This window comes from Carcharodon carcharias, chromosome 9 (genome assembly GCF_017639515.1).
Source record: "Carcharodon carcharias isolate sCarCar2 chromosome 9, sCarCar2.pri, whole genome shotgun sequence".
In the NCBI taxonomy this organism is placed as follows: domain Eukaryota; kingdom Metazoa; phylum Chordata; class Chondrichthyes; order Lamniformes; family Lamnidae; genus Carcharodon; species Carcharodon carcharias.
Window position 1 is genome coordinate 71,067,180 of NC_054475.1, and position 25,311 is coordinate 71,092,490.

Genomic DNA, 25,311 nt, shown 5'->3' on the forward strand with positions numbered 1-25,311 from the left:
AAACTGAGCTTGTTACACGGACGCAGTGAGTGCTGGGACACTTAGTCCAGGTGTACACATACAGTCCAGTCCTGGGTCACTCAGTCGTGATTTGCACACACAGTCGCTGCTGGTACACTCGGCCCTGTTATACAAGGAGTCAATGCTGGCACACTGAGACTTGTAACACACACACAGTCAATGCTGGGACACTTAGAACTGTTACACATACATAGCCAGTGCTGGGACACTCAGTCCTATTACATGCACACAGGCCGTGCTGGGACCCTCTCAGCCCTGTTACAGACACACCATCAGTCCTGGCACACTCGGTCCTGTTGTACACACACAGTCAGTGCTGGGACACTCTGTGCCAAGACACTCAGTCCTGTTATAGACACACATTCAGTGCTGGGTCCCACAGTCCTGTTAAACACACGCAGTCAGTACAGGGAAACTGAGTCTTGATACACGGACGCATTCAGTGCTGGGACTCGCAGTCCTGGTGTACACAGACAGTCAGTCCTGGGTCACTGAGTCATGATTTGCACACACAGTCGCCACTGGGACACTCGGCCCTGTTATTCAAAGAGTCAATGCTGGGACGCTCAGACCTGATATACACACACAGTCAATGCTGGGACACTCAGACCTGTAATGCACACACAGTCTGCGCTGAGAGTCAGTCCTGTTAAACAGACACAGTCAGTGCTGGGCACTCAGTCCTGTTACATGCACACAGTCAGTGCTCCGACACTCAGTCATATAACAAACACATAGTTAGTGGTGGGTCACTCGGAGCAATGACACAGGCTGTGCGCCTGTGCTGTGAGAATAAATCCTGACATGCACACACTTTCTAAATACTGGGAATCTCAGTACTGTTTCTCACACACAGTCCGTGCAAGGAAACTGAGCTTGTTACACAGACGCTGTCAGTGCTGGGGCACTCAGTCCTGGTGTATACAGACAGTCAGTCCTGGGTCACTCAGTCATGATTTACACACACAGTAGCTGCTGGGACAGTCGAACCTGTTATACAAAGAGTCAATGCTGGCACAGAGACCTGTAATACACACACAGTCAATGCTGGGACACTCAGACCTGTTACATGTACATAGCCAGTGTTGGGACACTCAGTCCTGTTACACAGATATAGGCCGTGCTGGGACACTCACAGTCCTGTTGCACGTTTACAGTCAGTGCTGGGACTCTCAGTCCTGTTACAGACACACAGTCTGTCTTGGCGCACTTGGACCTGTTATACACACACAGTCAGTCCTGGTACACTTGGTCCTGTTATATACATACTGAGTGCTAGGACATCCAGTCCTGTTACTCACACACATTCAGTGTTGGGTCACTCGGAGCAATTACACAGTCTGTGCGCCTGCGCTGTCAGAATAAATCCTGATACGCTCACACTGTCTAAATACTGGGAATCTCAGTCCTGTTTCACACACACAGTCAGTGCAGGGAAACTGAGTCTTATTACATGGATGCAGTTAGTGCTGGGACATTCAGTCTTGGTGTACACATACAGTCAGTCCTGGGTCACTCAGTCGTGATTTGCACATACGGTCGCTGCTGATACACTCAGCCCTGTTATACAAAGAGTCAACGCTGGCACATTGAGACCTGTAACACACACACAGTTAATGCTGGGACACTTAGAACTGTCACACATACATAGCCAGTGCTGGGACACTCAGTCCTGTTACACACACACAGGCTGTGCTGGGACACTCTCAGCCCTATCACAGACACACAGTCAGTCCTGGCACATTCGGTCCTGTTGTACACACACAGTCAGTGCTGGGACACTCAGTGCTAAGACAATCAGTCCAGGTATAGAAAAACATTCAGTGCTGGGTCACTCAGTCCTGTTAAACACACGCAGTCAGTGCAGGGAAACTGAGTCTTGATACACGGACGCAGTCAGTGCTGGGACACTCAGTCCTGGTGTACACAGACAGTTAGTCCTGGGTCACTGAGTCATGATTTACACACACAGACGCTGCTGGGACACTCAGCCCTGATTTACAAAGAGTCAATGCTGGGACGCTCAGGCCTGATATACACACACAGTCAATGCTAAGACACTCAGACCTGTAATGCACACACAGTCTGCGCTGGGACTCAGTCCTGTTAAACAGACACCGTCAGTGCTGGCACACTCAGTCCTGTTATACACAAACAGTCAGTGCTGGGATACTCAGTTCTTTACAGACATAGTCAGTGCTGGGACACTCACAGTCCTGTTGCACAAACACTATTAGTGATGGGACACCCAGTCCTGTTACAGACACACAGTCAGTGCTTGGACACCTGGTCCTGTAATACACACATAGTCAGTGTTGGGTCACACGGAGCAATTACACAGGATGTGCGCCTGTGCTGTGAGAATAAATCCTGATATGCTTACACTGTCTAAACACAGGGAATCTCAGTCCTGTTTCACACACAGTCAGTGCAGGGAAACTGACTCTTATTACATGGATGCAGTCAGTGCAGGGACATTCAGTCCTGGTGTACACAGACAGTCAGTCCTGGGTCACTCAGTCGTGACTTACACACACAGTCGCTGCTGGGAGACTCGGCCCTGTTATACAAAGAATCAATGCTGGGACACCCAGACCTGTTATTCAGACACAGTCAATGCTGGGACACTCAGACCTGTCACAGACACACAGTCAGTGCTGGGACTCTCAGTCCTTTTACACGGACACAGGCAGTGCTGGGACACGCAGTCCTGTTAAACACACCCAGTCAGCGTTGGGACACTCAGTCCAGCAATACACTCACAGTCAGTCCTGGGAGACTCAGTCCTCTCATGTACTGAGTCTGAGCTGGGACACTCAGTCCTGCTACATGCACTCAGTTAGTGCTGGGACACTCAGTCCCTTTATACACACACTCAGGCAGTGCTGGGACTCTCAGTCCTGTTACAGACATAGTCAGTTCTGGGACACTCAATCCTGTTACAGACAAACAGTTGGTGCTGGGACAGTCAGTCCTGTTACAGACACACAGGCAGTGCTGGGACTCTCAGTCCTGTTACATGGACACAGGCTGTGTTGGGACACTCAGTCCTGTTAAACACACACAGTCAGCACTGGGACACTCAGTCCTATTAAACACACACATTCAGCGCTGGGACACTCAGTCCAGCAATACACACGCAGTCAATGCTGGGAAACTCAGTCCAGCTATACACACGCTGTCAGCACTGGGCCACTCATTCCTGCAATACACACAGAGTCAGTGCTGGGACACTCAGTCCTTTTATACACACACTCAGTGCTGGGACACTCAGTCCTGTTATATACACAGTCAGTGCTTGGACACTCACTCCTGTTACAACCAGAGTCAGTACTGGGACACTCATTCCTGCAATACACGCACAGTCAGTGCTTGGACACTCACTCATGTTACAACCAGGGTCAGTGCTGGGACACTCAGTCCCGTTATAAACACACAATCAGTGCCGGGAAACTCAGTCCTGTTTTCCAGACACACAGGCTGTGTTGGTCCACTCAATCCTTTTATACACACTCAGTATCCATTCTGGTTTTACCTGCTGCTAGTTCTGTCACCTCAGCCACTATAGAAAATCTATATTTGTTTGGTTTCCAGGTGCTGTCGTTGTGGAAAATTGAGTTCTTATCATCCTGACCACCATGATCATCATCGATACAGAAAACTTCACAGGCTGCCTGTGTGCAAAATAACAACTTGACATTAGCTGGTGAGTGATCACTGATAGATAAAGAAACAGATATAATTAGTGATTGACATTAGATATGCGTAGGAAGATAGTGTGGCTGTGGGACAGAGGGAGACAGGCACATTGAGATAGAGATAGAGACTGGGAGACAGATAGACAAAGAGTAACAGAGATAGAGAGTCGGTGGGGGTTGGGGGGGTGGGGGGGGGGGTGGTGGGGAGAGAGAGCGAGAAAGAAACAGAAAAGTAGCAGGAGACAGTGACAGGGATACACCAACGCAGCAGGAGACAGACAGATGGTTTCAGAGATTCGGAAAGATACAGGATCAAGGTGACAGAGAGGCAAAGAGAGATGGAAACAGAGAAGCAGAGTGACACAGACACTGAAGGAAGCTGCATTGATACTGTATCTTTAAGTGAGGAGGAGATAGAAACTGTGGATTAGGGAGCGAGACCAGTGCTAGTTACATTTTTACATCAGATTAATGTAATTAAATTTCCCAAAGAAGTTCACCGATGGAAATGAAAAAGATTAATTGAGGTAAATGAGAGAAGGGGAACCACAGGAGATAACCAGAATGTGTGGACAGAAAATGAAGAGAGACAGAAACTTCAGGGTGAGAGGGGGAAGAGAAACTCATCAACTGAGGAGACTGGGATAGAAGAAGAAAGAAACTTCGGAGAGAGTCAGACAGATGTCTGAAAGAGAGAGAGAAGCAAGGAGAGTAATTGTCACAGAGCTGAGAAAATAATTCTATAATGGTTTCAGCACAGTAGGAGTCCATTTAAATCTTTGTGTCTGGGCCAGGTCTCTGTAAGTGCGACTCTGCAAGTGCCACTGCCCCGCCTCATGCCATCGCCCAAAATATATTATCTCTTTAGCTGCTTATACAATTCCCTTTTGAAAGTCACGATCGCAGCTGCCTCCACCACACTCTTGTGCAGTGCATTCCAGATCCTAACCACTCATTGTTTGAAAAAATGTGTTCCTTATGTCGCCATTGCTTCTTTTACCAATCATAAATCAAAATTTTCTGTCCTTGATCCTTCCACCAATGGGTACAGTTTCTCCCTGTCTACTCTGATTTTGAATAGCTCTATCAAATCTCCTTTCAACCTTCTCTTCTCCAAGGAGAACAGTCCCAGCTTCTCCAATCTAACCATGTAACAAAGGTGGCTCATTCCTGGAACCATTCACAAGAATTTTTTCTGCACCCTCTCTGAAACCTTCACTTTCTTCCTCAGGTGCAGCACCCAGAAATTGATGTTGAGACTAATGTTTTATCAAGGTTTGTCATTGCTTCTTGTATAAACTATTTGGGTCAGGTTTTCCCAGAGAAGATGGGAAACAGGAGACACTGTCCAAATCTCCAGCACCTCCCCTGTATCTGGGAATGATTGGAAGATTATGGCAAGCCCTTTCATTATCTCCCATAAAAACAGGAAATGCTGGAAAAACTCAGCAAGACTGACAGCATCTCTGGAGAGAGAAACAGAGTTAACGTTTTGAATCCATACGACTCTTTTTCAGATGTCATGGGTTTTATACTGTTGAAGAGAGGGGTGGAGCAAAAGAGACAGTCAGGGATAGGTTGGCGATCAGGCGAGATTAAATTACTAAGATGCAAGACAAAGAGAGTGGTAATGATAGTATTAAAGACTAAAGTGGGTGTTAATAATGGCATAACAGTCAACTCTGAAAACAGAATGTGTTAATTGCAGAGCAAGGGTCAGTACTTTCTGAAAGCAAAACATGAGAACATGATACAGACTGGCACTTGGGGAAGGGGGTTAGAAAAACTCAAAATGGAAAAGAGAGTTCATGGTCTGAAGTTGTTGGACTCAATATTAAGTCCAGAAGGCCTTAAAGTGCCTTATTGGAAGATGAACTGCTGTCCCTCCAGCTTGTGTTGGGCTTCACTGGCACATTGCAGCAGGCTAAGGACAGAAACGTGATTATGAGGGCAAGGTGGTGAATTGAAATGGCAAGCGGCAGGAAGGTCAGGGTCATGCTTATGGACTGAGCAAAGGTGTTCTGCAAAGTGGCCACCCACTCTCCGTTTAGTCTCCACAATGTAGAGGAGACCACATTGTGAGTGGTGAATACAGTCGACCAAATCCTAACAAGTGCAAGTGACTCAAAGGAGGACATTACAGGGTGTTAAATGTTTCCAGGTACAAAGTGTTCAGGAAAGATAGGAAAGGGAGAAAAGGCAGAGGGGTGATTGAGGAGAATATCACAGTACTGGAGAGTGGGATCAAGGACAGAACTGATTTGACGAGAGCTGAGGAACAAAAGAGGTGCAATTATATTGCTCAGTCTATAGGCCATCAACCAGTGGGAAGAATGTAGAAGAACAAATTTTCAAGGAATTTACGGAGAGGTGTAAGAATTCTAGAGCAACTTGTTATCACAGTCCATTATGGGGAATGTTAATTATCTAAATATAGAATGGGATTATAGTAGTGTAAGGGGCAGAGAGGGACAAGAGTTCATTGAGTATGCTTAGGAGAATTTTCTGCAGCAGTATGTTTCCAGTCCAATGAGGAAGGAGGCACTGCAAGACCTGGTTCTTGGGAATAAGTGGATCAAGTATCATTTAGAGGACGGTGATCGTTGTATCACAAGGTTTAGGTTGGCAATGGAAAAGGACAAGGAGCAATCCAGAGTAAGAATAATTTGGAAAGCTTCAATGGGGCAAGAATGAAGCTGACCCAGGTAAGCTGGAATTTAAGTTTGGCTGGCAAAACTGTAACTTTAACAAGAGAGAATTCAGGCACAGTCAAGGTATATTCCCTCGAAAGGGAAAAGTTGGGCAAACAAATCCAGAGCTCCCTGGATGATAAAAGAGATAAAGGTTAAAATGAAGAAGAGAAAGGGTGCTTATGACAGGTGTTCAGTAGATAATACAGTTGAGAAGCAGGCTGAATATAGAAAGTTCAGAAGAAAATTGAATAAGCAATTAAGTGAAGCAAAGACAGAGTATGCAAAGAAACTAACTGGTGCAAACGTAACATGGAATCTTAGGCATATAAATAATAAAAGGTGGGAGTGGAACCAATTAAGGACTAAAAGAGGGATTTACACATGAAAGCAAGGGCTTTGGCTGAGGTATGTAACAAATACTTTGCATCTGTCTTAACCAAGAAAGGAGATGCTGCCCAGATCATGGTGAGAGAGGAGGTAACTCAGACGTTTGATAGGTTTGAAATTGATAAGCCCAGAAACTGCAGGCCGGGCAGCTTAACCTCAGTGCTGGGTGGGGGAAGCTTTTAGAAAGGATCATTTGAAAAAACAAATGTCACTTGGGTAAATGCATGTTAATTAAGGAAAGTCAGCATGGATTTATTAAGGGCAAGATTCTCTAACTAACTTGCTGGAGTTTTTTGATGAGATAACAGAGAGGGTTGATGAGGGCGATGTTTTGATGTGGTGTACATGGACTTCCAAAAGGCATTTCATAATATCTTGCACAACAGATTGTGAGCAAATTTAAATCCATGGAATAAATTTGAAATTGGTTGAGTGAGAGGAAACAAAAAGTACTGGTTAATGATACTCGGACTAGAGAAAGTTCTCCAGGGATCGGTGTTAGGACCCTTGCCCTTCCCAATATATATTAATGATCTAGAGATTTTTGTACATGGCACAATTTCAAAATTTGCAGATTAAGCAAAATGTGGAAGTATTGTGCGAGGAGGACATTGTAAAACTTCAAAAGGATATAGAGAAGTTGTTGGAATGGGTGGACAAGCGGTAGGTGAAATTTCATGCAGAGAAATGTGAACTGATTAATTTTGGTCGGAAGAACATGGAGGGGCAATATAAAATAAATTCTAATGGGGTGCAGGAGTAGAGGGACTTGGGTGTATATGTGATAAATCATTGAAGGTGGCTGGACAGGTTGAAAGAGTAGTTAATAAACCATAGAGTATTCTAAGTCTTTAATAGGGGCATAGAGTACAAAAGTGAGGAGGTTATGTCAACCTGTATAAAACACTGGTTCAACCTCAGTTGGAGTATTGAGTTCAGTTCTGGGCACTGCACTTTTGGAAAGAGGTGAAGGTTGAGAGATCTGAGAGAGGTGTTCAAAATTGTGAGGGGTCTGGACAGAGTGGATAGGGAGAAACTGTCCCCATTGGTGGAAGGATCAAGAACCAGGAGATGCAGATCTAAGGTAATTGGAGACATGAGGAGAAACCTTTTTACACAGCGAGTGGTTAGGATCTGGAATCCACTGCCTGAGAGTGTGGTGGAGACAGGGTGAATTGAGTGGTTAGGGTCTGGAATCCACTGCCTGAGAGTGTGGTGGAGACAGGGTAAATCGAGTGGTTAGGATCTGGAATCCACTGCCTGAGAGTGTGGTGGAGACGGGGTGAATTGAATAGTTAGGGTCTGGAATCCACTGCCTGAGAGTGTGGTGGAGACAGGATAAATCGAGTGGTTAGGATCTGGAATGCACTGCCTGAGAGTGTGGTGGAGACAGGGTAAATAGAGTGGTTAGGATCTGGAATGCACTGCCTGAGAGTGTGGTGGAGGTAGATTCAATCCAGTTTTTTAAGAGGGAGTTGGATTTCCTTAAAAGGAAGAGTGCGCAGGGTTACAGGGAAAAGGGGAGAGAGTAGCGCTAGGTGAGTTGGTCCTTCAGAGAGCCAGTGATGGGACACAATGGGCCAAATTCTTTGAGGAACTAACAAGAAGGGTTGATGAAGGTAGTGCAGTGGATGTTGTGTACATAGATTTTAGCAAGGCATTTGACATGGTCCCACATGGCAGATTGGTCAGGAAAGTAAAAGCCCATGGGATTCAGGGTAACGTGGCAAACTGGATAAAAGGTTGGCTCTGTAATAAGAAACAAAGGGTAATGATCGATGGATGCCCTTGCAAATGGAAAGTTGTTTCAAGTGGTGTTCCACAGGGTTCGGTGTTGGGACCCTTGCTGTTTGTGTTATATATTAACGATTTGGACGTGAACGTGGGAGGCACGATTGGGAAATTTGTAGATGACACAAAGATTGGCAAAGAGTGGATAGTGTAGAGGATAGACATAATCTCCAAAATGATATAGATGGGCTGGTAGAGTGGGCGGTAAAGTGGCAGATGGATTTTAACATAGAGAAGTGTAAGGTCATACATTTAGGGAGGTCAAACAGTTACAGGGTTTACAAAATAAATGAGAATATACTAAGAGGGGTATATGAAGTGAGAGATCGTGGTGCACAAGTATACAGATCCCTGAAGGCAGCAGTTCAAGTAGACAAGGTTGTAAAGAAGGCATATGGAATGCTCTCCTTCATTAGCAGAGGTATAGAATATAAAAGTAAGGATATAATGTTGGAATTGTATAAAACACTGTTGAGGCCACAACTGGAGTATTGTGTGCGGTTCTGGTCACCACATTACAGGAAGGATGTAATAGGTCTGGAGAGAATGCAGAGGAGGTTTACAAGAATGTTGCTAGGGTTAGAAAAATGAGGAGAGATGGGATAGGTTGGGGTTAAAAACAAAAAAACTGCGGATGCTGGAAATCCAAAACAAAAACAGAATTACCAGGAAAAACTCAGCAGGTCTGGCAGCATCGGCGGAGAAGAAAAGAGTTGACGTTTAGGTTGGGGTTATTTTCCTTAGAACAAAGAAGGCTGAGAGGTGACTTGATTGAGGTTTACAAAATTCTGAGGGGAATAGATAGAGTGGACAGGATAAAATTGTTTCCCTTGATGGAGAATTCTAGAACCAGGGGACATAGATTCAAGATAAGTGGCAGTAGGTGTAGGGGGACAAGAGGGAGAATTGTTTTACGCAGAGGGTAGTGGGTGTCTGGAATTCACTGCCCAAGTTGGTGGTGGAGGCAGAAACTTTAAACCGTTTTAAAAAGTACCTGGATCTGCACCTTAAGTGCTGTAAGCTGCAGGGCTGGATGCAGGAAGGTGGGGTTAGAAAGGGCATCTGGGTGTCCTTAGGCTGGCATGGATAAGATGGGCCGAGTGGCCTTCTTCTGTGCTGTTACTTTTCTATGGTTCTAAATGGCCTCCTTCTGAGCTGTAACCACTTAACCTCTACGATCTTCACTTCCGCCAACATCTTGTCAGCATCATCTTCCTTAGTAAACACATCAGTACTCACAAAGTATTTTAGCTTTGCCCTGCACCTCTAATCATATTTCAGCTTTTTTCCTCTTAGGGCCCATCCTGCCTTTTACTACCTGCATCTCACATGGCGGTAGAAGATTTTTGGGTTCCGTTTTATTTTTTCTGCCATCCTATTGTCAGATTGTCTCTTTGTCAGTCGTATTCCCTCTTCACTCCCCCTTTCACCTATTGCATTTGGCTTGGGTCTTACTTGAAGATTTCACTTGGCATGCATCATGCAGCCTCTTATTTGTTTTACCATAATCTCTCTCTCCCATTGTTCTGTTACTCCATTCACTTGTGAACAAAGCCCTTGCTGTCCATGATCTTATTGCGGATGACTGCATCATGGCCTTCCAGAAACCTAGCTAAGTGCTGATGACAATGAAACTTCCCACCTGGCTACAGCTTCCATCATTCAAGCCCCGTCAAGACCATCACAGCGGTGGTGTGACACTTCTCACAAGATCACACCTTGGCATGAGCTCCTAATCCTCTGGCACTTCCTCTCTTTGGAGCATCCACCCTCTCACCTCTCTTTCCAAATCATCATTCTCCCACAAATATGATCAAAATGTTATCACTGAGATTTCTCTCTGTTTCAGGAGAGAAATACTAAAACAGGAAAGGACAGAGAGAAGGTGTGACATAGGAAAAATTGTGCACAGGAACACAGCTAACATGAGATGTGACAGTCAGACAGAATGGACTGTCTAATAGATAAGAATAAGAACAGCCCTCAGTCATCCCATAAGACCTTGAAAATGTTCTTGGACCAAACACAGAAGAGATCCTCCTGTCCACACAGTTCGTCCCCTTCTCCCATTGGTAGGATTCTTTCTGCTCCCAGCTCCTCCAGTCTTGTGTCAATGGCACGGGCAAAAGCAATGAAGTGTGGGTATGCACGTGAACCCAGACCGAAAACTGCAAACCTGCAGGAATCAAAATCAGACTGTAACTTTCTGTCCGAGGTACAGGTGCGCCTGTAATTTAAAGAGTGAGACAGGGATAGAGAGGGTATTAGTTCCCATGTTAGCTGATTTTTTTTTCTTTCCTGGGATATGGGCATCACTAGCAAAATCAGTATTTGTTGCCCATCCCTAATTGCCCTCAAACTGAGTGGCTTGCTAGGCCACTTCAGAGAGCAGTTAAGAGTCAACCATATTGCCGTGGGTCTGGAGTCATATGTAGGCTAGATCAGGTAAGGACAGCAGATTTCCTTCCCTAAAGGACCAGATGGGTTTTTACAACAATTAACAATGGTTTCATGGTCATCATTACTGAGACTAGTTTTTAATATTCCAATTTTGTTAACCAAATTTAAATTCCACCAGCTGCTACAGTGGGATTTGAACCCACGTCCCCTCAACATTGCCCTGGATCTTTGGATTACTGGTGCAGTGACATTACCATTACACCACCATCTCCCATAATGTTCTCTCTTCAGGTGTTGTTCTTCTCTTTTTTAATTCCATCTCCTCAAAGAACCAAATCTTGACCCCGCTGTCCTTGCAATCTCCAACCTCCCTTTCCTCTCCAAAGTCCTTGAACATTTTGTCACCATACAAATCTCTTCCAATCTTTCTGAAACTCCATGGTTGCATCCCTCCAATCACATTTCTGCCCCTGCCACAGTACCAAACAGTTCTTATCAAAGCTACAAATGGCAAAATATGTACCAATTGCAACCATATCTCCTCATCCTTCCATACCTGTCTACAACCCTTGGACAAGGTTGACCACACCATCCTTCTCCTCGGGGTGTACGGCTTCAAACTAAATAGTGAGAGTGGAGGACGATTCATGTGAGGGGAAATTTAGGAAGTTAACAAGAAGGGACAGACAGGAGTGCAGGGTAGCGATGCGGGGAATGATATACAGAGTGTGACAGGAAGGGACAGAGTGTACAAACATTAGACTGCACCAACAAATAGGGTCAGAGTAGGTAAAAATGGTCAAAAGACAGAATTAAAGGCTGCTTGTCTGAATGCACCCAGCATTCATAACAAGATGGATGAATTGATAGCACAAAAAGAAATCAATGGGAGTGATATGATAGCCATTACACAGATACGGTTGTAAAGTGACCACATCTGGGACATGGATATGCCAGGGTATTTGACATTTTGGAAGACAGGAAGAGAGGAGAAGGAGGTGGGGTGGCTCTGTTAATAAACAAGAGGATAAGATAGGAACATAGGAGAAGGAACAGGCCATTCAGGCCCTCGAATGTGCACTACTGTTTAACTAGATCATGGCTGACCTTCTACCTCAACGCCACCTTCCCACAATATCCCCATATCCATTAATGTCATTGGTATTTAGAAATCTCTCGCCCTGTGCTTTGATCATTGTTAATTACTGAGCCTCCACAACTCTCTGGGGTAGAGAATTCCTAAGACTCACCTAAGTCACTAGTGGTAGTCGTTTATAGGCCTCCCCTAACAGTAGCTACACTCTCTGACTGAACTCCTCATCTTTGTCCTAAATAGCATACCTCTTATTCTGAGACTGTGTCCCCTGGTTCTACACTCCATGACCAGAGAAACATCCTTCCTCTATCTACTCTGTCAAGCCCTGTAAGAATTTTGTACACTTCAATGAGATCACCTCTCATTCTTCTAAACTCTAGAGAATACAGACCCAGTCTTCTCGATCCTTCCTCATAGGACAGTCCCACCATCCCAGGAATTAGTCTGGTGAACTTCCATTGTACTCCCTCTATGCCAACCATATTCTTCCTTAGATAAGAAGACCAAAACTGTACACAGTGTTCCAGGTGTGGTCTCACCAAGTCTCTATACAACAGCAGCAAGACTTCCTTACTCCTGTACTCAAATCAACTTGTAATAATTACTAACATATTGTTTGCCTTCCTCATTGCTTGCTGAACCTGTATGTTAGCTTTCAGTGAATTATGAACAAGAACATCCAGGTCTCTTTGGACGTCAACACTTCCCGATTATATTCCATCTGCCATGATCTTGCCCATTCACTTGGTCTGTCTAAATCTTCTTGAAGCCTCTTTGCATCCTCAACATAACTCATATTCCCACCAAGTTTTATGTCATCAACAAATTTGGGAATATTACATTTGAACCCCATATCTAAATCATTGATATAGATTGTGAATAGCTGGGGCCCAAGCACTGATCCTTGTGGTACACCACAAGTCACCATCTGCCAACCTGCATTTATTCCCGCTCTGTTTTCTGTCCGTTAACCAATCATCACCCAATATATTACCGCCAATCCCATGTGCTCTAATTTTGCTTACTATCCTCCTGTGTGGGATCTTAATGAAAGCGTTCTGAAAATCCAAATACAGCATTGACTCTCTCTTATCTATTCTGCTAGTAACATCCTCAAAAGACTCCAACAGGTTTGGTAAACATGATTTCCTTTTCATAAATCCATGTTGACTCTGCCCAATCCCACCATTATTATAGTGCCCAGTTATTACACCCTTTTGTTAGTCTGTAGTTCCCTGTTATCTCTCTTCCTCCCTTCCTAAATTGTGGAGTGACATTTGCTACCTTCTAATCCACAGGCACTGTTCCAGAATCTATAGAATTTTGAAAGATGATCACATGTAAGAAATCACTAGTGGTAGTCGTTTATAGGCCTCCCCTAACAGTAGCTACACTGGACAGAATATAAACCAAGAAATAATATGGGCTTGCAATAAAGAAACTGCAATAATCATGAATGATTTTAATCTTCATTTAGATTGTACAAATCAAATTGGTCCCTCATAGGATAAGACTGAATTAGTATTGGGGAACAATGGTTCTGAACAAGTATTTTGTATCTGCCTTTACAGTAAAAGACACAAAAAAACAGCCCAGTAATTGTAGAAAATCAAAGGCAAAAGAGGAGGAATTTAAAACATTCACCATCACTGGAGAAAAAATTATTAAGGCTAAGCAGTGACAAGTTGCCTGGACCTAATGGCCTGCATCCTAGGGTCTTAAAAGAAGTGGCTGTCGAGAGAGTGGATGCATTGGTTATAATCTTCCATAATTCCCTAGTTTTTGGAAAGATCTGTGTGGATTGGAAAACTGCAAATGCAACACCACTATTCAAGAAAGGAGAAGATGGAAATCAGGAACTACAGCCATTTAGACATCTGGGGAATCAGGGAAAATTCTGGAATCCATTAGCAAGGAAGTAGTAACAGGACATTTCAAAAATCATAATACAATCAAGAAGAGTCAACATGATTTTGTGGAAGAGAAACTATGTTTGACAGTTTTATTAGAGCCCTTTGAGGATGTGACACGTGGGGCAGATAAGGGAGAACCAGTAGGTGTGTATTTGGAGTTCCAAAAAGGAATTTGACAAGGTGCCAGACAAAACATTACTACACAAGCTAAGAACTCATGGTATTGGGGATGACATTTTAGCAAGGATAGAGGATTGGCTAACTAACAGGAGCAGCGATTTGGGCGAAATGGGTTATTTCCAGAGTGGCAAACTGTGGAGTGCCACAAGGATAAGTGTTGGGGCCACAATTATTTACAATTTATATTAATAACTTAGGACCCAGTGTATTGTAGCAAGTTTGCTGACAACACAAAGATCGGTAGGAAAGAAATTTGTGAGGAAGATGCAAAGAGTCCGCAAAGAGATGTAGATAGGTTAAGTGATAGGAATGATCAGCTCAAACTCACTCCTGAAGGTATGGCAAAAACCAACGTCATTCAAAACCCAAAAAATGTCTCAGACTGGCGGTCAGCTATTGACCAATTTCGTTACTTCCTGTGTGCTTTAAGATCTTTGAGTGTCTTGTCCTGTAATGCATTTGTCCAGAGGTACAGGCCATCCTTAGTACCGACCAAGATGGTTTCCGAAAAGGACATAGCACAGGTGATCAAGGTCTGGCACTCACCACCTACATCAAATAGGTGTTCTTGTACATGAACTGCAAAAAGTTAACATGAAGTACAGCAAGTTGTGAAGAAGGCAAATGGAATGTTGGCCTTTATTGTAAGGGGAATGGAATATAAAAGTAGGGAAGTCTTGTTATAACTGCTGAGACTGCACGCGGTGTACTGTGTACAGCTTTGGTCTCCTTACTTATGGAGGGATATACTTGCACTGAAAAACATTCAAAGTAAGTTCATTAGGCAGATTCCTGGGATGAAGGGTTTTGAGCATGAAGTCTTATGAGGAAACGATGAGAAGGTTGGGCCTCTGAACATATTGGATTTTGAAGGAATGAGACGTTACCTTATTGAAACATATAAATATCTGAGGGGGCTTGACAAGGGTAGATGTGAGAGGATCTCTTGTGGGGAAATCAAGAAAGAAGGGGGCACAGTTTCAAAAGAAGGGGTTTCCCATTTAAGACAAAGATGAGGAGAAATTTCTTCTCTCAGAGCGTTGTTAGTCTGTTAAATTCTCTTCCCCAGAGAGCAATGGAGGCTGGATCATGAATATATTCAAGCCTGAGTTAGAGATAATTGATTATCAAGGCAGTCAAGGGTTATGGGGGGCAGAAAGGAAAGTGGAGTTAAAGGCACATTCAGGTCAGCCAGGATGGAGCAGGCTTGAGGGGCCGAATGACCACCTCCTGCTCCTATTTCTTCTAAGGTTCCTCCAATGCCTCTCCAGTGTTGTCCAGCTGTGTAGCACCTCCGTAACATCGCTCTGCTTCACCACTCAATTGTATCAAACCGCTACAAAGTCACAAAAAAGGAATGAAACCAGATGGACCACCTGGCTTCGACCGAGGCACCGGAAATGACAACAGCAATCTCAGCCCTGTCGACCCTGCAAAGTCCTCCTTACTAACATCTGGGGGCTTGTGCCAAAATTGAGAGAGCAGTCTCAGACTAGTCAAGCAACAGCTAACATAGTCATCCTCACTTAATCATACCTTACAGACAATGTCCCAGACATCACCATCACCATCCCTGGGTATGTCCTGTCCCACCCAGAGGTGGCAGCACAGTGGTATACAGTCAGGAGGGAGTTGCCCTGGCAGTCCTCTGCATTGACTCCGGACCCCATGAAGCTCCATAGCAGGTCAAACATGGGCAAGGAAACCTCCTGCTGATTATCACATACCGCCCTCCATGTTGAACACCACTGAGGGTGGCAGGGGCACAGAACGTACTCTGGGTGGGGAACTTCAATCTCCATCACCAAGAGTGGCGTGGTAACACCACTACTGACCGAGCTGGCCGTGTCCTAAAATATATAGCTGCCAGATTGGGTCCACGGCAGGTGGTGAGGGAATCAACACGAGGGAAAAACATACTTGACCTCATTCTTACCACATCTGTCCACGACAGTATCGGGAGGAGTGACCACCGCACAATCCTTGGGGAGACGAAGTCCCGCCTTCACATTGAGGACACCCTCCATCGTGATGTGTGGCACTATCACTATGCTAAACGGAATTAGTTGCAAACAGATATAGCAACTCAAGACTGGCCATCCATGAGGCGCTGTGGGCCATCAGCATCAAACGCAATCTGTAACCTCGTGGCCCAGCATATCCCCAATTCTACCATTACCATCAAGCCATGGGATCAATCCTGATTCAATGAAGAGTGCAGGAGGCCATGCTAGGAGCAGCACCTGGCATACCTAAAAATGAGGTGTCAACCTGGTGAAGCTATAACACAGGACTACTTGTGTGCCAAACAGCATAAGCAGCAAGTGATAGAGCTAAGCGATCCCACAATGTATGGAGCAGATCTAAGCTCTGCAGTCCTGCCACATCCAGTCGTGAATGGTGGTGAACAACTAAACAACTCATTGGAGGTGGAGGCTCCACAAATATCCCCATCCTCAATGATGGGGGAGACCAACATATCAGTGCAAAAGTTAAAGCTGAATCTTCAGCCAAAGCTGCCCAGTGGATGATCCATCTCGGCCTCTTTTGGAGGTCCCCAGCATCACAGGGGCCAGTCTTCAGCCAATTCAATTCACTCCATGTGATATCGAGAAATGGCTGAAGGTACTGGGTACTGCAAAGGCTATGGGCCCCGACAATATTCCGGCTATAGTGCTGAAAACTTCTGCTCCAGAACTTGCCACGCCCCAAGCCAAGCTGTTCCAGTACAGCTACAACACTGGCATCCACACGGCTCTGTGGAAAATTGGCCAGGTATGTCCTGTATACAAAAAGCAGGACAAACCCAACAGGTCAATTACCGCCCCATCAGACTACTCTTCATCATCAGTAAAGTAATGGAATGGGTCATCAACAGTGCTATCAAGTAACACTTGCTTCACAATAACCTGCTCACTGATGTCCAGTTTGGGCTCCACCAAGGCCACCCAGCTCTTGATGTCATTATAGCCTTGGGTCAAACATGATCAAAAGAGCTGAACTCCCAAAGTGAGGGGAGAGTGACTGCCCTTGACATCAAGGCCACATTTGACTGAGTGTGGCATCAAGAAGCCCTAGCAAAACTGGAGTAAATGGGAATGAGGAGGAAAACTCTCTGCTGGTTGGAGTCATACTAAACACAAAGGAAGGTGGTTGTGGTTGTTGGAGGTCAGTTATCTCAGCTCCAGGACATCCCTGCAGGAGTTTCTCAGGGTAATATCCTAGGCCCGTTCATCTTCAGCTGCTTCATCAATGACCTTCATTCCATCATAAGGTCAGAAGTGGGGATGTTTGCTGATGATTGCACAATGTTCAGCACCACTCGTGAATCCGCAAATTCTGAAACAATCCATGTCCAAAGGCAGCAAGACTTGAACAATATCCAGGCTTGGGCTGACAAGTGGCAAGTAACATTCATACCACATGAGTGCCAGGCATTGACCAACAAGAGAGAATCCACCCATCGCCCCTTGATATTACCATCACCGTATCCCCCACTGTCAACATCCTGGGGGTTACCATTGACCAGAAATTGAACTGGATGAGCCATATAAATACTGTGGCTACAAGAGCAGGTCAGGGGCTAGGAATGCTGTGACAAGTAACTCAATTGCTCAATCCCCAAATCCTGTCCATCATCTACAAGACACAAGTCAGGAGCGTGATGGAATGTTCCCCACTTGCCTGGATGAGCGCAGCTCCTAAAACACTCAAGAAGCTTGACACCACCCAGAACAAAGTAGCTCACTTGATTGGCACCCCATCCACAAACATTCAATCCCTCCACCACCAATGCACAGTGGCAGCAGTGTGTACCATTTACAAGATGCACTGCAGGAATTCACCAAGGCTCCTTAGGCAGCACCTTCCAAACCCACGGCCACTACCATCTAGAAGGACAAGGGCAGCAGATACATGGGAACACCACCACTGGAATTTCCTCTCCAAAGCCACTCACCATCCTAACTTGGAAATTTATCACCGTTCCTTCACTGTCACTGGGTCAATCTCCTGGACAGCACTGTGAGTGTACCTACACCAAAGGGACTGCAGCAGTTCAAGAAGGCAGATCACCGCCACCTTCCCAAAGGCAACTAGGGATGGGCAATAAATGCTGGCCCAGCCATCAACGCCCACATCCCACGAGCGGAAAAACCCTTCCCCATCCCAAACCCCGACTCAGCACAAACCCCACTCCATATAAAACTCCGCCTCCAACCCAATCCCCACCCCATTTCAAACCCTGCCTCCAACCCAAACTCCGCTTTCAACCCAAACCCCACCCCATTTCAAACACAGCCTCCAACCCAAACCCTGCCTATAACACAAACGCTGCCTCTAACCAAAGACCCACCCCATATCAAACCCCGCCTCCAACCAAAACCTCACCCCATATCAAACCCCGCCTCTAACTCAAACCCCATCCCATATCAAACCCCGCCTCCAACTCAAACCCCACCCCATATCAAACCACACCTCCAACTCAAACCACACCCCATATCAAGCCACGCCTCCAACCTAAACCCTGCCTCCAACCCAAACCTGGCCCCATATTAAAATCTGCCCCATATCAAAATCTGCCCCATATCAAACCCCGCTTCCAACCAAACCTATGTCGATATCAAACTCCGCCTCCAACCCAAAGCCCACACTATATCAAACCCTGCCTCCAGCCCTAACCCCACTCCAAATCAAAGCCCACCCCAAATCAAACCCCACCTCCAACCCATATTCAAACCACGTCACCAGCCCAAACCCCACTTGCAATCCAAACCCTGCCCCATATCAAGCCCCGCCTCCAACCCAAACCCTGCCACACATCAAGCCCCACCTCCAACACAACCCTGCCTCCGACCCAAAATCCACCCCATATCAAACCCCGCCTCCAACCCAAAAACAGCCGCATATCAAACTCCGCCTCCAACCCAAACACCGCCCCATATCAAACTCCGCCTCCAACCCAAACCCCACCCCATATCATACTCCACCTCAACCCAAACACCACTTCACTCCAAACTCTTCCCCATTGCAAATCGCGCCTGGATCCCAAAAACCCGACTCAACCCAAATCCTTCCACATATACCCCCTCCCCGTCTCAAACCATGTCCTCACTTCAAATCACAAAGCAGCTACATTACAGCCTGCTACCAACCAAATCGCTCCACAATCCAAACCCATCACCACAAAAGCACACTTTGTTAACCTATTATAAACCTGTGTAGGTTAATATTCCCCTTCATCTGAGCAGGTTCATATGCCCCTTGACCTGAGTAGGTTTCTATTCCTCTCGATCTGTGAAGGTTTATTAACCATACATAAAAGCAAAATACTGTGGATGCTGGAAACCTGAAACAAAAACAAAAATAGCTGGAAAAACTTAGCAAGTCTGACAGCATCTGTGGTGAGAGAAGAGGAGTTAACATTTTGAGTCCATATGACTCTTCATCAGAACTAATGGTCTCAGTAGGTTTATATTCCCCTCGATCTGCGTAGGTTCATAATCCCATCATATAAGTAGGTATACAATCCCCTCGATCCGATTAGGTGTACAATTCACTCAATTCGAGTAGGTTGACAAACCAGTCGATTTGAGTAGGTTTACGCTCCCTTCGATCAAAGTAGGTTTACAATCCCCTCAATCCGAGTAGGTTTACAATCCCCTCTATCCGAGTCGGTTTACGTTTCACTTGATCTGAGTAGGTTTACAATCCCCTCGAACCAAATAAGTTTATATTCCCCTCAATCCGAGTAGGTTTACAATCCCCTGGATTCAAGTAGGTTTATATTCCCCTCGACCTGAGTAGTTTTACAATCCCCTCGATCTGAGTAGGTTTATATTTCCCTCGACCTGAGTAGGTTTATATTGCCCTGAATATGAGTAGGTTTACATTCCCCTCGATCCGAGTAGGTTTATATTCCTCTCAATCCGAGTAGGTTTACATTCCCCTCGATCCGAGTAGGTTTACAATCCCCTCGATCCGAGTAGGTTTATACTCCCCTCAATCCGAGTCGGTTTATAATCCCCTCGATCCGAGTAGGTTTATATTCCTCTAGATCTGAGTAGGTTTACCATGCCCTCGATCCGAGAAGTTTTACAATCCCCTTGATTCAAGTAGGTGTATATTCCTCTCAATCTGAGTAAGTTTATATTCCCATCGATCCGAGTAGGTTTACATTCCCCTCGATCAGAGTAGGTTTAAAATTCCCTTGATCCGCGTAGGTATACAATCCTTCCGATCCAAGTAGGTTTACAATACCCTAGATCCGAGTAGGTTTACAAACCTCTCGATCCAAGTAGGTTTACGATTCCCTCGATCCGAGAAGATTTACAATCCCCTCAATCCGAGTAGGTTTACATTCCCCTCGATCTGAGTAGGTTTACATCCCCCTAGATCTGAGTAGGTTTACATTCCCCTCAATCTGAATAGGTTTATTTTCCCCTCGATCCATGTACGTTTATAATCTCGTTTATATTTTCCTCGATCTGAGTAGGTTTACAGTCCATCGATACGATGAGGTTTATGTTCCTCTCAATCTGAGTAGGTTTACAACACCCTGGATCCGACTAGGTTTACAATCCCCTCAATCCAAGTAGGTTTATATTCCCCACAATCTGAATAGGTTTCTATTCCCCTCAATCCGAGTAGTTTTACATTCCCGTCAACCTGAGCAGGTTTATATTCCCCTCAATCCGAGTAGGTTTACTATACTCTCGATGCGAGTAGGTTTACATTCCTCTAGATCCCAGTTGGTTTACATTCCCTTCGATGCAAGTAGGTTTACAATCCTCTTGATCCGAATAGGTTTACAATCCCCTCGATCCAAGCAGGTCTACAATCCCCTCAATTCGAGCAGGTTTACAATCCCCTCGATCTGAGTAGGTTTATATTCCCCTTAATCCGAGTATGTTTATATTCCCCTCGATTTGAGTAAGTTTACAATCCCCTCAACCCGAGTAGGTTTACAATCCCCTCGATCCGAGAAGATTTACAATCCCCTCAATCCGAGTAGGTTTACGTTCCCCTCGATCTGAGTAGGTTCACAATCCCCTCGATCTGAGTAGGTTTATATTCCCCTTAATCTGAGTATGTTTATATTCCCCTCGATTTGAGTAAGTTTACAATCCCCTCAACCCGAGTAGGTTTACAATCCCCTCGATCCGAGAAGATTTACAATCCCCTCAATCCGAGTAGGTTTACGTTCCCCTCGATCTGAGTAGGTTTACAATCCCCTCGATCTGAGTAGGTTTATATTCCCCTCGATCCGAGTAGGGTTTCATTCCCCTCGATCCAAGTAGGTTCATATTCTCTTCGATCCGAATAGGTTTATATTCCCCTCGATCCGAGGTGGTTTTCAATCCCCTCGATCTGAGTAGGTTTACAATCTCCTCAATCCGAGTAGGTTCCCCTCGATCCAAGTAGAATTATATTCCCCTTGATCCGAATAAGTATACATTCCCCTCGATCTGAGTAGATTTACATTCCCCTCACACTGAGTAGGTTATGTTCCCATCGATCCGAGTAGGTTTATATTCCCCTCGATCCGAGTAGGTTATATTACACTCAATCCGAGTACGTTTACAATCCCCTCGATCCATATTCCCCTTGATCCCAGGAGGTTTACGTTCCCCTTAATGAGTAGGTTCATATTCCCCTCGACCTGAGTAGGTTTACATTCCCATCAATCCGCATAGGTTTACAATCCCCTTGATCTGAGAACGTTTATATTACCCTTGATCTGAGTAGGTTTACAATCCACTCGATCCGAGTAGGTTTATTCCCCTCGATCAGAGTAGATTTTCGTTCCCCTCAATCCGAGTATGTTCATATTCCCCTCGATCAGAGTAGGTTTATATTCCCTTCGATCCAAGGTGGTTTTCAATCCGCTCGATCCGAGTAGGTTTACAATCCCCTTAATCCGAGTAGGTTTATATTCCCCTCGATCCAAGTAGAATTATATCCCCTTTGATCCGAATAAGAATACATTCCCCTCGATCCGAGTAGGTTTACATTCCCCTCACACTCTGTAGGTTTATATTCCCATCGATCCGAGTAGGTTTACAATCCCCTCGGTCCGAGTAGGTTTAAATTCCCCTCGATCTGAGTAGGTTATATTACCCTCAATCCGAGTACATTTACAATCTCCTCGATCCAAGTAGCTTTATATTTCCCTTGTTCCCAGGAGGTTTACGTTCCCCTCAATCCGAGTAGGTTTATATTACCCTCGACCTGAGTAGGTTTACATTCCCAGCGATCCGCATAGGTTTACAATCCCCTTGATCTGAGAAGGTTTATATTACCCTCGATCCGAGTATTTTTATATTCCCCTCGATCCGAGTACGATAATATTCCCCTCAATCCAAGTAGGTTTACAATCCCCTCAATCCGAGTAGGTTTATATTCCCCTCGATCCAAGTAGAATTATATTGCCCTTGATCCGAATAAGAATACATTCCCCTCGATCCGAGTAGGTTTACATTCCCCTCACACTCTGTAGGCTTACATTCCCCTCGATCCGAGTAGGTTTACAATCCACTTGATCCGAGTAAGTTTATATTCCCCTCGATCCACGTAGCTTTTCATTCCCCTCGACCCGAGTAGATTCATTCCCCTCCATCAGAGTAGGTTTATATTCCCTTCGATCTGAATAGGTTAAATACCCCTCAATCCGAGGAGGTTTTCAATCCCCTCGATCCAAGTAGGTTTATACTCCCCTTGATCTGAGTAGATTTACATTCCCCTCGATATGAGTACGTTTTTATTCCCCTCGATCCAAGTAGGTTTACATTCCCCTCAATCAGAGTACGTTTACATTCTCCTCGATCCAAGTAGGTTTTCATTCCCCTTGATCCGAGTAGGTTTATATTCCCCTCGACCCGAGTATGTATTCATTCCCCTCAATCCAAGTAGGTTCATATTCCCCTCGATCCGAGTAGGTTTACAATCCCCTCGATGCGAGTACACTTATATTCCCCTTGATCTGAGTAGGTTTATATTCCCCTTGATCAGAGTTGGTTTATATATCTTTCAATCCGAGTAGGTTTACAATACCCTCGATCCGAGTAGGATTACATTTCCCTCGATCCAAGGAGGTTTACAATCCCCTCGATCCAAGTAGGTTTATAGTCATCTCGATCCAAGTAGGTTTATGTTCCCCTCGATCTGAGTAGTTTCATAATCCCCTTGATCCGAGTAGCTTTTCATTCCCCTCGATCCAAGCAGTTTCATATTCCCCTCGATCAGAGTAGGTTTATATTCCCTTAAATTCGAATAGTTTTATATTCCCCTCGATCCGAGAAAGTTTTCAATCCCCTCGATCTGAGTAGGTTTACAATCCTCTCAATCTGAATAGGTTTATGTTCTCCTCGATCCAAGTAGGTTTATATTCCTCTCGATCCAAGTAGGTTTATACTCCCCTCGATCTGAGTTGGTTTATATTCCCCTCGACCTGAGTAGGTTTACAATCCCCTCAATCCGAGTAGATTTATATTCCCCTTGGTCCACATAGGTTTATACTCCCCTTGATCCGAGTAGATTTATATTCCCCTCGGTCCACGGAGGTTTATACTCCCCTCGATCCGAGTAGTTTTACAATCCCCTCGATCTGAGTAGGTTTACATTCCCCTTGATCCGAGTAGCTTTTCATTCCCATCGATCCGAGTACGTTTACAATCCCCTCCGTCTGAATAGTTTTATATTCCCCTCGATCCGAGTATGTTATATTATCCTCAATCCGTGTACGTTTACAATCCCCTCGATCCAAGTAGCTTTATGAACCCTTTGATTCCAGGAGGTTTATGTTGCCCTCAATCCGAGTAGGTTTATGTTCCCCTCGACCTGAGTAGGTTTACATTCCCATCGATCTGAGTAGGTTTATATTACCCTCAATCCGAGTTGGTTTACAATCCTCTCGATCCAAGTAGCTTTGTATTCCCCTCGATCCAAAGAGGTTTACATTCCCCTCGATCCGAGTAGGTTTACAATCACCACGATCAGAGTGGGTTTATGTTCCCTTTGATTCAACTAGGTTTATATTCCCCTCGATCCAAGGAGGTTTTCAATCCCCTCAGTCTGAGTAGGTTTACAATCCCCTCAATCCGAGTAGGTTTATGTTCCCCTCGATCCAAGTAGGTTTATATTCCCCTCGATCCAAGTAGGTTTATATTCCCCTCGATCTGAATTGGTTTATATTCCCCTGGCCCTGAGTAGGTTTACAATCCCCTCAATCAGAGTAGGTTTACAATCCCCTCAATCTGAGAAGGTTTATGTTCCCCTCGGTCCACGTAGGTTTATACTCCCCTTGATCCGAGTAGGTTTATATTCCCCTCGACCTGAATAGGATTTCAATCCCCTCGATCCGAGTAGGTTTACAATCCCCTCAATCCGAGTAGGTTTATATTCCCCTAGATCTGAGAAGGTTTACATTCCCTCGATCCGAGTAGGTTAACAAGCCCCTCGATCCGAGTAGACTTATATTCATCTCGATCCAAGTAGGTTTATATTCCCCTCGATACAAGTAGGTTTATATTCCCCTCAATCCAAGTAGGTTTACAATCCACTCGATCCGAGTAGTTATATATTCCCCTCGACCTGAGTAGGTTTACATTCCCATCGATCCGAGTATGGTTACCATCCCCTCAATCCGAGTAGGTTTATATTCCCCTCGACCTGAGTAGGTTTATATTCCCATCAATCTGAGTAGGTATACAATCCCCTTGATCCGAGTAGGTTTATATTCCTCTCAATCTGAGTAGGTTATATTACCCTCGATCTGAGTAGGTTTACAATCCCCTCGATCTGAGTAGCTTTATGTTCCCCTCGTTCCAAGGAGATTTACATTCCCCTCGATCCGAGTAGGTTTATATTCCCCTTGTCCTGAGTAGGTTTACATTCCCTCGATCCGGGTGGCTTTACAATTCCCTCGATCCGAGAAGGTTTATATTCATCTCGTTCTGAGAATGTTTACATTCCCTCGATCCGAGTAGGTTAACAAGCCCCTCGATCCGAGTATATTTATATTCATCTCGATCCAAGTAGATTTATATTCATCTCGATCCAAGTAGATTTATAATCCACTCAATCCGAGTAGCTTTACAATCCCCTCAATCCGAGTAGGTTTATGTTCCCCTCGA

At 44.9% G+C, this 25,311-nt stretch overlaps 1 protein-coding gene across 1 annotated transcript in view; it reads right to left on the reverse strand.

Moving 5' to 3' along the window:
- LOC121281886 (nitric oxide synthase, brain-like) overlaps positions 1 to 25,311 on the reverse strand; it is an 88,407-nt gene that overhangs the window by 43,552 nt on the left and 19,544 nt on the right. The window contains exons 2-3 of the mRNA XM_041195009.1: positions 10,592 to 10,766; positions 3,557 to 3,695 (exon numbers count right to left, since the gene is read on the reverse strand). Of these exons, the coding sequence (XP_041050943.1) occupies positions 3,557 to 3,695; positions 10,592 to 10,660 (208 nt within the window). The 5' untranslated portion in view covers positions 10,661 to 10,766. The remainder of the gene's footprint in view (positions 1 to 3,556; positions 3,696 to 10,591; positions 10,767 to 25,311) is intronic.